Source organism: Bison bison, unplaced genomic scaffold, assembly GCF_000754665.1.
Source record: "Bison bison bison isolate TAMUID 2011002044 unplaced genomic scaffold, Bison_UMD1.0 scf7180017864329, whole genome shotgun sequence".
Classification (NCBI taxonomy): domain Eukaryota; kingdom Metazoa; phylum Chordata; class Mammalia; order Artiodactyla; family Bovidae; genus Bison; species Bison bison.
Window position 1 is genome coordinate 2614399 of NW_011494901.1, and position 14339 is coordinate 2628737.

At 39.6% G+C, this 14339-nt stretch overlaps 1 protein-coding gene across 8 annotated transcripts in view; it reads right to left on the reverse strand.

The window, feature by feature from the left end:
* Window positions 1-277: 277 nt before the first annotated feature.
* Window positions 278-14339, reverse strand: part of ARHGEF28 (Rho guanine nucleotide exchange factor (GEF) 28) — a 325034-nt gene continuing 310972 nt past the window's right edge. For all 8 annotated transcript variants that reach the window (XM_010853539.1, XM_010853541.1, XM_010853540.1 and 5 more), the window contains one exon: window positions 278-1490. In XM_010853539.1, coding sequence (XP_010851841.1) covers window positions 1327-1490 — 164 coding nt within the window. In that variant the 3' untranslated portion in view covers window positions 278-1326. The remainder of the gene's footprint in view (window positions 1491-14339) is intronic.

Sequence of the window (14339 nt, forward strand, 5' to 3'; positions counted from 1 at the left end):
AGATGCCTGAGGAATAGAACATGCATCTTGTCATTTAGAAGTTCATCTTGGAGATGAAGTGACTGATTAAAATTTTAATAAGACATATCCATCTGTGAAAATTAGTCTCTGAATGTAATATAATTGTGGCTAAAATGGCCAGAAGCAGTATTGAATGTCTGGGTGAATTTCGTATTTCTCTTTTATTTTCATTTTTAATAAGGGGAGGTTGTGTTTGAGGGTGATGTATATATTTTACAATGGCTCTACACAACTTAAAAATTTCAAAGTGAAAGGCTGAGGTAAAAGATATTTATTGACACTGACAAAAATATATACAAATACTTGTGAAGAACAAACTGAAAACATTTCTTGGTTTATTTTCTCACAAAAGACTCCTATTACCCTGAAGGCAAGATGTGCCAATGTTCCTCTGTGGAAAAGCACATTCCGGCAGCAAGTTTCACCAAGAGGGCAGCTTTTATCTTTGAATCTCTGCAGGGCAGAGGTCCTTCTGGTGAGTGGTTGTCCTTGGTGTTTCCGAAGCTGGTGGAAACAGGGCCAGGTGATGGAAGCAAGGTCATTACTAAAGCCTCGCTGCAGTAATAAAATTTCATTACTGAAGTTTTACATCAAACTGACTTGTTGGGGCTCTGCCTCTGGGCTGTGTTCAAAGAGGATGCTGAACTGTGACTTGAAAGACCACAAGCATTAGGACCTAGAAAGTGCACCTGAAAAGGCTCCGGCCCACGTCCTAAGTGTCCAGATTGTGTCCGTAGCAGAGCGGCCAGCTGGTTAGGACAGGTGCCCAGACAGGGACTCCTTGGTTGCATGGTGACTGTTGCAACTCACCACCATGACTGGCTCCTTTGATGTCCCAAGACTAGCCAAGAAAAGATTGTTCCTACATCTTTCTCTGCCTTTGAAGCCCCTGAGGCCACTCTCCCTAACCAGCTTCCATGATTGTGAAAGTCTGCCCATTATATTACTCTTTCCATCCAAAGGGCTTCATCTCGATCTTAAGAGGCATTCCAAAAACCAGATGACCCAGTACAGAACACTCTGCGGGGTTCTACTCTAGGGTTCCAATAACTTTGAAATTTTTCCTGCTTATCTAAAGTCAATTTCTCCTCCAAAAATCAGAAATTAGGTGTGATAAGTTAATGATGATACACAGTTGTTTCAATAATTTAATTATTAGACTCATGCCCCTCAAATAAACCTGCACAAAATATTAAACATTACTCCTAAAGTACTTTGGACAGTCACACACATCAAGAGAGGAAAAAAAAAGAAATCTCCCCAAAATGCCAGTATGTTGTCTCATTTGGAAAAATAACAACACAATTAGAGGTAAACAATATTTTCTTCTGCTCCATTTCCAGTTTCCCCGTCTTGTCTGGTCACTCTCTGTAGATTTAGCTTTTCTTCTGCTATAAACGTCTGCAGCCGAGGGCCGTGTGGATTTGAGTCATGGAGGGGTGGGTATGCAGTCTGAGAGATGTTCACATCTGCAACAGACAGACAGCACAGGTCACAGGAGAGTCAGGTTGAGACCCACAAGGCAGGTGACACTATGAATCAGAGACAGAGCCCTCAAAGGCTGGGCAATACCATGCCCACAGAGCCAGCCATGGAGAGAATGTCGGAGTCCCCCGAGAAAGGAACAAAACAGGTATCTTGTGATTTAATCAAAATCATTAAAATCTTTGGTTGGGTGTACAAACGTCTCCTGAGGCTAAAAAACAACCTTTACAAAATACTCCCAGTAAAATGTGAAACAAATAAAGACTTGTCACCATTTGTAAGCTGATCAAACACCACACCTGCTGAGACAGGGGTCCCAGGTATTTTTGAAAAGGTGTTCAATGTCCTAGAAATACAGTATCTATCTGGCTATGTGCAATAAGCCATATCTGCCTCTGCAAGGATCTTCCCTCACAGTATCTCAAAGTCAAGAACTGACTGGAAGACTCAAATAATGTACCTGGGATTTTCCTGATGTGGGTGAGAGGCAGGGAGAAAGGACAGAGACCCTGCAGCCTCACCAGTATGCAAATCTGTTAACACCCCACCAATCACTTAGCAAGAGCAGCCAGGTTCCTGGGGAAAATCATTTCAATATCAACTCTAACTGGGTTTGTTATTTTCTGGTTACCTAGCAACAGCAGGGCATAATCTATTTTCCCCTTTTCTGATTAAACTCTCTCATACATGGTTTAAAGGGAAGGCAAAGCGGGGGACGGTGGAGGGGGTGATTTGAAAAAAATAAAAGCACAGCTCTTGCTACAAACCATGCTCTGTGGACTGCTCCACTGACCACCCTCCCCGAAGCTTGACTATGTGGCAAAATTACAAATAACCAGTTTCAAGAGGAGCAAAAAGCAGAGTATATATGGAAACCCAGGTGGAGAAAATGCAGAGCCCTGAGGCCCACCTGTTCTTTTTTCAGCCACTAACAAGAGGTCATTATAATCCTTGCCACATTTTACTGAAAGCCTCTATTATTTACATGGATACACATAACTGCCACTATTCTGATGATAAAAATGCTTGTAATTTTTACCCTCCTGACAAGAATCTCTGGTTATTAGAGAAGGCAGGAAGCAAGGCCTGGCTGGAATGAAGAGCTAAAGGTCCTCACAAGGCACCATCCTCAGGGAGGCGGCTTCCTTTGCTACACCTCCTTTTCTCACTTCTAACAGGAGGCAGAGCCAACGGAGAGCGGAAGCCAGGGCCACAGGAAGTAGACACAGGTCACTGGAGCAGCTGACCTTTGCCTCCAGGCCAGCTGAGGAGGATCCTGGGCGGAGGCGGAAGGAGAAGAGGGGAAGGGGAAGGGAAGGGAGGAGGAAGGAAGGAGGGGCAGGGAGGGGTTGGAGAAAGGAGGGGAGACTGTACTCCATAGCTCTGCCCAAAGGTTCAGACCATTCCTGACTCTAGGTATCAATGGGGCACTAAGAAAACGATCCATTTACATTGAGGTGACTCGATTCTCCTGACCTTGATTCCAAATCCTGTACCTCAAATACAGGGTATTCATTCATTACTAAAAACATAACTACTGAAAATACCTCTAAATCCACCCTGTGTACAGGGCCTTCTCCAGGTAGGGGAGCTGTTCCAAGCTGTTTACAGTCATTTTCCCCTTAAGCCTCCAAATGTCATCACCCACAATTTACAGATTGGGAAGCTGAGGCTCAGACTAGTTAACTTCTTGTCCACCATGCAGCTAAGGGAAGTAATCCAGAATGGAACTCAGAAGTCCATTGCCACATGTTCATCTGCTCAAGACCCTCAAGGTCCTCATTCCTCGTTGTGCTGGAAATGACCTGACAATTTTGCTGAATTAAGACACCCTGGATGTTTAATGTGTAATCTCCCTAAGGACCACATTTTGAAGAGTCACTTACCAAAAAAAAAAAAAAAGAAAGAAAAACACATTCTGAGCTCCTCAAAACTGACATAGTAATTATTATAAAATTAGGGACCTCTCTCATTTAATCAGGTAAACCCCAGGCAATGAATTCACTATCAGGGCAATATAAATCAACCTAGAATGTTTTTCCTCCTATGCCTGTCTGAGGTCATCACACATTTTCACAATTTCAGCTCCTGGTCCCAGCCCTTAAAACCATTTCACCTCTAAAAATAAATATTCCAGTTAAACTACTGATGTTGTACATCATGTGCAACCTAAAAAACAAAAACACACCTCAAAACTTGCACCTAGCAGACGCTGACGGATTGCAGAGCAGTTCACTTAGGCCATGGGCCACAGCAGTGTCTCCTGGCCCACAGAAGGTGCAGCCAGGGCACAAGAGTCACTACGTGGAGGATGAACAAACATCCACTGAACGAGGCCGTTGGGAAGTGATGGCTGACAAATGTGACACAGCAGGGCACAACGGAAGCCCCTAATCCACATACGTTTCCCTCTTGGGTACGAAACATGCAGCAAAGAATCCAAAATACTGGTGAGTCTAGGTATCTGGGAAGTCCCCGTCATGGTTTCAAGAGAAGACTTGTTCAAAAAGAGCCAAAGAACCAAATACATATCAGAAAGAATTCTTTTATCTTAAATTGTAGGCTCCAGTTCAGGAAGACAGAGAACAAAGAATAAACATGGGTGGTGGGAGGGAGATTTTTTTATTTGTGAGTAAAGGGGGTATAGAGGTATTTTTCATCAGAACTTTTTCAAGTAAGAATAAAAATACAGGAAAAAACATCTTCTGGACCCTAAAGTGAATGAATGGCCCACGTTGAAATCCCAGATGTATTAAGGTTATGCTGTATATCACCGGGAGGGGAACTCAATTTCCTTCTTCATGTTCCTTCTTGGTTTCTACCTGAACTATTTAGGCAAGGTCAGACAGTCTGTCTTTGAAATTAGAAACCATGCCATGATTTCTGATTTTATTACTCCATTTCAACCCTGAAAGAATCCTAGCCCAGCAATTGTATATTTCTCAAGGTCAGCCACCTTTTTCCACACGTTCCACCCTAGAGAGTATGATCACCATATAGAACCCTAAACTGAAAAAACATTTGTTGAAGTAAAACCACTCTGATTTAGAAAGCAGGATTCTTGGGGAGTAGAATTAATCATCCAGTTTTATTTGTGATCAAAATGCCTGTAAATTACTGGAAATAGAAATATTACTTCATTTTTTTAAATAAGCAGAGAAATATTAATACAATCATAATTTGGTCAACTAAAAACCAAATGCTATTATGATTAAATAAAATGTCAAACTCTAAAGAACATTTTAATCTATACAACTGTCTCTCTTCGATGACATAAAAGAAATAATTTGATCCTTATCATACCTCTGGAAACTCAACAGAGTGAACATACAGTCAGTTCAGTTCACTCAGTCGTGTACGACTCTTTGCGACCCCATGGGTTGCAGCACGCCAGGCCTCCCTGTCCATCACCAACTCCCGGAGTTTACCCAAACTCATGTCCATTGAGTCGGTGATATCCATCTCATCCTCTGTTGTCCCCTTCTCCCCCTGCTTTCAATCTTGCCCAGCATCAGGGTCTTTTCTAATGAGTCAGTTCTTCTCATCAGGTAGCCAAAGTATTGGAGTTTCAGCTTCAACATCAGTCCTTCCAATGAATATTCAGGACTGATTTTCTTTAAGATGGACTGGCTGGATCTCCTTGCAGTCCAAGGGTCTCTCAAGAGTCTTCTGCAACACCACAATTCAAAAGCATCAATTCTTCAGCAATCAGCTTTCTTTATAATCCAACTCTCACATCCATACATGACTACTGGAAAAACCATAGCTTTGACTAGATGGACCTTTGTTGGCAAAGTAATGACTCCGCTTTTTAATATGCTAAGTTGGTCATAGCTTTTCTTCCAAGGAGCAAGTGTCTTTTAATTTCATGGCTGCAGTCACCATTTGCAGTGATTTTGGAGCCCCCAAAATAAAGTCTGTTTCCATTGTTTCCCCATCTATTTGCCATGAAGTGATGGGACCGGATGCCATGATCTTCGTTTTCTGAATGCTGCGTTTTAAGCCAACTTTTTCACTCTCCTCTTTCACTTTCAACAAGAGGCTCTTTAGTTCTTCGCTTTCTGCCATAACGGTGGTGTCTTCTATGTATCTGAGGTTACTGATATTTCTCCCGGCAATCTTGATTCCAGGTTGTGCTTCATCCAGCCTGGCATGTTTGCATGATGTATTCTGCATATAAGTTAAATAAGCAGAGTGACAATATACACCCTTGATGTACTCCTTTCCCAATTTGGAACCAATTCTAACTGTTGCTTCTTGACCTGCCTACAGATTTCTCAAGAGGCAGGAAAGGTGGTCTGGTATTCCCATCTCTTTCAGAATTTTCCACAGTTTGTGGTGATCCACACAAAGTCTTTGGTATAGTCAATAAAGCAGAAGTAGATGTTTTTCTGGAACTCTCTTGCTTTCTTGATGATCCAACTGATGTTGGCAATTTGATCTCTGGTTCCTCTGCCTTTTCTAAATCCAGCTTGAACATCTGGAAGTTCACAGTTCACGTATTGCTGAAGCCTGGCTTGAAGAATTTTGAGCATTACTTTGCTAGCGTGTGAGATGAGTGTAATTGTGCAGTACTTTGAACATTCTTTGGCATTGCCTTTCTTTAAGATTGGAATGAAAACTGACCTTTTCCAGTCCTGTGGCTACTGCTGAGTTTTCCAAACAATGAGTGAACATTATTAACCTTAAAATAAGAACAAATAACCTGAAACACATCAAAGCCTAAACTAAGTGAAGGAGTACAATCTTGGTGTATGGGCTTCCCTGGTAGATCAGCTGGTAAAGAATCTGCCTGCAATGAAGGATACCTGGGTTTGATCCCTGGGTTGGGAAGATCCCCTGGAGGAGGACATGGCAATCCACTCCAGTATTCTTGCCTGGAGAATCCCATGGACAAAGGAGCCTGGTGGGCTACAGTCCATGGGGTTACAAAGAGTCGAAAACGACTCAGCGACTAAGCACACATATGGTTTTTTCCTATGTAGCTGAAATTTTCTTCATAGCCTAAAACTTCATCCTTCACAAGAAATTTCCTTAGACTTCTTGTAGGGTCTATGTCAGTCTTCTCATGAAGTTTCTAAAAATTATAAATGCCCACATTTTGGCAGGTGCTATCCCCTTTGTCTTATGGGTGGGAAGCAGAAAATGCCCAGGCCATTGGGCTGCAAGATGCACTGATACTCAGAGACAGTTCTTCAAACGCCCCCATTTTTAGCCCTTTGTTGCAACCTGTTGGTTGACATTTGAAGTAATCATTTCACTCTGCTCACCTGCTATTGGAATTTCAAACTATTAAGGAAGAGAACATGGGGTCTGGGACAACATACAACCTTAGGGATCAGCTCCTGAAAAGCTGACACAAGCCAGAAGGAAAATCAGCCTTCCCTTCAACAGTCCCTCATTATCATTATTCTTTTGAGCCCACAGGATAATCAGTTATTTTTAAGACCAAACAGTAATGTCAAGGTGTAAAATGCAACCATGTCTCACACTGGAAATGAATGAAGTGCTTCCCAAGCTGAGACATGACCTTTTACAGCACAAGGTAAAATGTCACTTCTGCTCTCTGGACTTCAGTTCATGAACGACGCAACCAAAATCATTCAGCCCTCTTAGACTTCTTATATTGTGGGAGAATTTTTTCATCTGTGTTTTGGCTCAGTAATGCACCAAATACTATTCTAGAACTGCAACAAATGGATGCATTTCTCAACTGCTTTTTGCTCAAGGAATACAAATTTATTACCTTAAGTTGCATTTAAAAGAATGTTTTTAGGGTAATTTCCAGACCTATGTCCCATCCTTCTACTTTTAATCTTCCTAACAACATGTATTTGAATTGAGCACAAATAGCCCTCAGAGTACAGTATTTGGAAAGCTACCTAATAAGTGGAAGATAAGGTCCACGGTCAAACTCTACACTTGATCTTCCCTTCTATGAACAGCAAACCTAAGAGTAATTCGTCATAAAGTACAGAGTTGTTTATTATTGTAAAATATTTAATTCAAGTAGTCTTTGCCTTTTTCTGGATTTTCTGAACAGAAGAGCATTTAAAATCCTGATAATTTTTAAAGACAAGCTTTGTTTCAATTTAAAAGCTCCAGTATAACTTCTGTCATAAACATTAACTCTCTAGGTCTGAATTTAGCTCCCCATTACCTGTCGGCCAGGCAGCCAGCAGCCCAGTGCTACAAAAGCATGTTGAATCGATACTGGGATCATTGGTGATGCCATGTCAGGTTTCTCGTGTCTTATCCCATTCCATTCTCCAACAAGCCTCACAAAACAGAGTTTCATGTCCTCTGGGTCTTGGCTCCATTCTTATTTATTTTAATGAACTGTTCTGACTTATGCTCCTTATTACCATATCCCTTGTGTGTGTTCCTAAAATCAAAATTCACACTTTTCTAGAATAACACCACTTCAAAAAGAATTGTGATTCATGTTCTAAGTCTGTGAATAAGCTGTATTCCCCATTTAATGACCGATTCATGCTTGTTCTGCAAAACATTTTAAAAATTGTTTCCTGATGGCATTACTGGCAATCACTATTTTTTTCTCATGAGCACTAATGCATAGCATTTTCCTTCTAATGGAAAACACTTATTGTACAAAACTCAAGGTGTCCTCAGAGTGGAAGAAAATTGGTCTCTCTCACTAATTGTGCTCAACTGCATTTCCCATAGCGAGCCACAAACAACATGTAGGCATCTGGCATAAAAACCAATCTGGAGCTGATATCTGAAGGCAAAGACCCAGTGAGTACTATGATTCCCTTTATTACTCCTCAAATACCAATACTGCACCGGAAATACAATAGCTGAAGTGTGCTCTGGGAAGGGAGTGTGTGCACATGAATGCGTGTGGTGTACACGTGTAAATTTGTAATGTAAGAAAGCAAACGGAAAAAATTTTAAGTTGTGACTGTTAGAGTTGGGCTTTATTTTCTTACCAGTAATTAACATATTAGGAATTCTAAGTTGGTTACGTAGATAACACTGACAAGAAGCACAGAAACTGAAGCAGTCCATGTAATGAAGATAAAACCGTATTAACACAAGACGCATTATGGTATGTCAGTTCTCTGTGTGAACTGTGGCTTGCTCTTAGCCTAGAAGGGTGCCCATGTTACCAAGTCTTGACCTTAACATCAGAAAGCCTCACAGGAGGATGGGACAAGCACCTCCACCTTCCCCTCTTCTTTGAGATGCATTTCAAGGTGTGTTTCTCTAATCAGGACACTAATAGGTATTACTGATAAAAGAATACAGTGATCAAGCAAGTTGATGAAACTCTGGGTTAATCAAGTTTCTTTACTGACAGACTCCTCAGAACTTCAGTAGGCTCACCTGTATTATAAATTTCTAAGAGGGAAAAACTGTATGTGGCAGGCCACAAACTCAGGGAGATTTTGCTCACAGTGTACTTCACAGTGCTGTGTTCTGTGTAGTACACTTGGGGGAATGGTGTACTACAGAGTAATAAGTCTATTATAGACCAAGAAAGGAAAAGACAATAAATGACCAACATGCAAGATAAATCAGGGGTGGGAAGCTGGAAATAGGTGAGATTTTCCAAATTCAGAAACTCTGAACCCTGTACGTAATGTCTGTTTGAGGACTCAATCATCATCAACAGTTCCTAAAAGCATTTGGAAAAGAGCTGATGGGGGATGTTTTAATGGATGGATCAAGCTGGCAGCACCTGAACCCATGCATCAATCTTAATCAGAAAAACAGATATAGCAAGCCTCCTAATAGGATGCAAGAGGAAATAATTCAACATATACAATATAGGAAGTAGACAACTCCAGTTGGGAGAATGGCATTGAAATATGTATAATATCATATATGAAACGAGTCGCCAGTCCAGGTTCGATGCACGATACCGGATGCTTGGGGCTGGTGCACTGGGACGACCCAGAGGGATGGTATGGGGAGGGAGGAGGGAGGAGGGCTCAGGATGGGGAACACGTGTATGCCTGTGGTGGATTCATTTCGATATATGGCAGAACCAATACAATATTGTGAAGTTTAAAAATAAAATAAAATTTAAAAAAATAAATAAAGATTGTATCTAGTCAAGTATCCAATATCTACCCCCAACTACCAGTTTACATACAGGAAATACAGGGACAGAAGATTATGTTAAGTGATATCACAGGGATGCAGTCAGCAAAACCCAGAATGTAACAAGTTCTTCAGAAAATACAACTTTTTCAGAAAAAAAGTCTTTTCAGCAAATATACAACCCAGTCTTTTCAATAAATTGTAAGATTATTTTTTTTTAAGGTGAGGGAATTTTAGATTAAGAGAGACTTGAAAGATATACAAACCAGATGCAATATATGCAATTATTTGGATTCCAAACAAAGAGAAAAATTGAGACAATCAGAGAAATTCAAGTACTCAGAGTATGATTTTAAGTTTTTACTTAAATTACTTTTTTAATGTTAAATTTTTTAAGGTGTAATAATGATACTGCAGTGACATTTAAAAAGAGAAAGAAAGAGTATATATCTTCTGGAGAAAGATACTGAAGTATTTTTAGATGAAATGATAGGAAGTCCTGGATTTGCTTAAGATAACCTAATATGAGAGGACAGAGAAAAGTTCATCAATGAACCAGACTGGCTATCGGTAATTATTAATTCATTAAATGATTCTCTCTACTTTTGTATTTGTTTCATGATCAATTTTTAAAAAGTCCATAGTCTTTCATGAAAATGTTAGTTGCTCAGTCATGTCTGAGTCTTTGCCACCACATGGACTGTAGCCCACCAGGCTCCTCTGTCCATGGAATTCTCTAGGCAAGAATATTGGAGTGGGTAGCCATTCCCTTCTCCAGGAGATCTTCCCGACTCAGCCATCAAACCCGGGTCTAGCCTGTATTGCAGGCAGATTCTTTACTGGCTAAGCCACCAGGGAAGCGCATATACTTGGATTTTAAAGGGGCTCTGTTATTCTAATAGCATAGCTTCATATATCTGATATAAACAGAATACTATGATAATAAATTAGATGCCTCTTTCTGGATGTGAAATATGTCTAGATCAATTTTATTACAACTGTATGACAAGTCATTGGCAAGTGCTGTGTAGGGGTTTATATCTATTTAGAAAGATAAACAATTTCTATGTACATGTTCCATAAAATAGATGAGGTTCATTTGTGTTTAACAGCTCGCTATAAAAAATAATACAGATTCAGATATGGTCTTCACTCCTGTCTAGAAAATCTAACATCTCCTAGTGAAATATAATTCAGAAAAGATTTCATTTTATATCCTTGGTCCATTTGTCCATGGCAATAATTGATAAGGTTCATTTGGAATTTGGATTTCTATTCTTTAGCCTTCTAAAAATTAAAAAGCTTGATTAAAAAAAATTTTTTAAGAGTTAAAAATTAAAAAGCAATATTTTTTTAAGAAATAGGAACTAAAAGTTATACATCTAGTCCAACAATATCAAAGTTAATTGCAGTTCCTAATGATAGTAGATGTCAATATATATTGTCAAATGAATTAATGAAATAGTGAATACCTTATTCAAAAATTCTGTCTACTCTAATTAGATTTGTGGGAATCACCAATTTGGAATTCTTATATTTAGAAAATACCTTACAATTTCATTTATTCTAATCCTCATCTTCTCAGCAGAAATCAAGTTGAAAATGGAATCAAGATAGAACTGCATAATAGAACTTCTCTCTTTAAGCCACTAACATTATTTGACTTTGAGTCAAACATTCAATGCAATTCAAAACTTTACACCAATCCAAAATGGTAGGTATGCTATGGAATATGGAAAAGAGAGCCTAAAACAGAGGCAAACCTAACTTGAAAACAAAACACAACTCAGGAACACAAGAAGCTGAACACAAGAAAGCATCCAAGCACCACAATAAACAATCTTTAAAAATGTATTTTAAAAATATTTCAGCCACCAAGTAAGTTTCCATAAAATAGGAACTATAACAGAACAAGAAAAAACTATCCTAGAAATTAAAAATTCGCTAGCTGAATTTTTTTTTTTTAATCAATGAAATATTAGAAGGTTAAAGGCAAGAAAATCTCCCAGGAAGTAGAACAAGAACATGAAGAAATGGAAATGAATAGAAAAAAACAGAACAGAAAAATCAGAGGCTCTAAGAGATTTAATTTATAACCAGAAAGAGTTCCAGTAAGCTGAAGACTAGACCAGTTTTTTAAGGAAGAAAATGTCACAGATTCAAAGGAAATAACAGTATATTTCTCAACTGAAAGAACCTAATGAGTAACTAGTAAAAATGATTTTAATAAAAGACTATACTAAGGCATATTATAAAATTCCCCAGGAATGAATAAAGTGATCATTCTAGAGACTCCCAAAGCACAAGTGGGTTACAAATAAAGGATTAGGAATCAGAAAGGCATTAGACTTTTCAACAGCACTGCTGAGAAGTGGAAGAATCAAATCCTTCAGAATTCTGAAGGAAAATGATTTCGATCTAGAATTCTAAGCCCAGATATATTATAAAAACCAAGTGTAAAAGTAGCAAAAATAAATAAATGAAATGAAAGATACATTTTATGCTTTTATTTAGTTGGTTCATTTCATGTGATGGTAAGTGAATTATCACTTAGTAACAGATATCAGCAAAAGAATAGGAAAGATACACCCATTTGAATGCAGAGTTCCAAAAAATAGCGAGGATAAGAAAGCCTTCCTCAGGGATCAGTGCAAAGAAATAGAGGAAAACAATAGAATGGGAAAGACTAGAGATCTCTTCAAGAAAATTAGAGATACCAAAGGAACATTTCATGCAAAGATGGGCTCAATAAAGGACACAAATGGTATGGACCTAACAAAAGCAGAAGATATTAAGAAGAGGTGGCAAGAATACACAGATGAACTATATAAAAAAGATCTTTACGACCCAGATAGTCCCGATGGTATGATCACTCACCTAGAGCCAGACATCCTGGAATGTGAAGTCAAGTGGGCCTTGGAAAGCATCACTACGAACAAAGCTAGTGGAGGTGATGGAATTCCAGTTGAGCTATTTCAAATCCTAAAAGATGATGCTGTGAAAGTGCTGCACTCAATATGCCAGCAAATTTGGAAAACTCAGCAGTGGCCACAGGACTGGAAAAGGGCAGTTTTCATTCTAATCCCTAAGAAAGGCAATACCAAAGAATGCTCAAACTACCGCACAATTGCATTCATCTCACATGCTAGTAAAGTAATGCTCAAAATTCTCCAAGCCAGGCTTCAGCAATATGTGAACCGTGAACTTTCCGATGTTCAAGCTGGTTTTAGAAAAGGCAGAGGAACCAGAGATCAAACTGCCAACATCCGCTGGATCACTGAAAAAGCAAGAGAGTTCCAGAAAAACATCTACTTCTGCTTTATTGACTATGCCAAAGCCTTTGACTGTGTGGATCACCACAAACTGTGGAAAATTCTGAAAGAGATGGGAATATCAGACCACCTTCCCTGCCTCTTGAGAAATCTGTATGCAGGTCAGGAAGCAAAGGTTAGAACTGGATGTGGAACAACAGACTGGAAAAGGAGTAGGTCAAGGCTGTATAACATCACCCTGCTTATTTAACTTATATGCAGAGTACAACATGAGAAATGCTGGGCTGGAAGAAACACAAGCTGGAATCAAGATTGCCGGGAGAAATATCAATAACCTCAGATATGCAGATGACACTACCCTTATGGCAGAAAGTGAAGAAGAACTGAAGAGCCTCTTGATGAAAGTGAGAGAGAGTGAAAAAGTTCGCTTAAAGCTCAACATTTGCCAAGGTCCAGCCCCGGTGGATCCAGGGAATTCGAAGCGGGGACGGCGTCGGTGAGGGTCAGGAAATAACTGCTTAATTAAACGTTAATTAAGGATATAAAGAGTGGTGAAATAAGGATAGCTCAGTGAGGAAATTCAGTGGAGAAAAGAGGCTGAAATAAGGATAGCTCAGTGAGGAAATTCAGTGGAGAAAAGAGGCTGAATAATTCAGCCAGAAGGTGAGAGAAAGAACAACATGGGGAGACCAAGTTTCCGTGAACAAGGCCCACACTTTATTTTCCAAAGTAGTTTTTATACCTTAAGTTATGCATAGAGGATAATGGGGGAAGGGGTAGAGTCATGCAGTAAGCCAGGCTTTCTTCCTGCAAACTTATCATATGCAAAAGCTTAGGTGATTTGCATCATCTTCTGGCCCAGAGGCCTGTTAACATTTTAAGAAACTTATTTTTCTCTAAAGGTGATTATTCTAAAGTTAGGTGCCACCCTCCAAAAGCATTAGATAAAGTTGCATTCCTACAGGGTAAAGGTGTGGTGGGCTATAACAAGAAAAAGAATTAACTCAAGGGTCCAAGATTACAAACATTAAAGCTACTACTTACACCAATTATATTAATCAATACACTGCCAGGGACACAGCAGGTAAGGGATATGGAGACTTAGCAGCAAACATTGGCCCAACAAGTGAAAAACCCTTCACCAATACAATTTCTAATCAATCTTTTAACTGCTCAAAGGAATCTGTATTTAGACAGTTTAGAACATCTCATGCCTCTCACAGTTGGGAGGCTCTGAGCAATCACACGTGGCCGGAAAAAACTATTTAGGCAGGCTAGAGGACTTCCAAAGGAGTTTGTAAGTTGAAACACTATCACACCCAGGAACTTTATTAACTGGAGCTATAAGTTAATTCTTTTTTTTCAGAGAGAGGTAGTGGGGGACAGCCCCCCGTAAAGTCAGAGATGTAGCTGAGAGCACAAAGCAGAAAGTAGGCAGACTCTGGTTTTGGGGGTAGATGCTCGAGAATTTCCAGGGGGACTCCTGAGGCT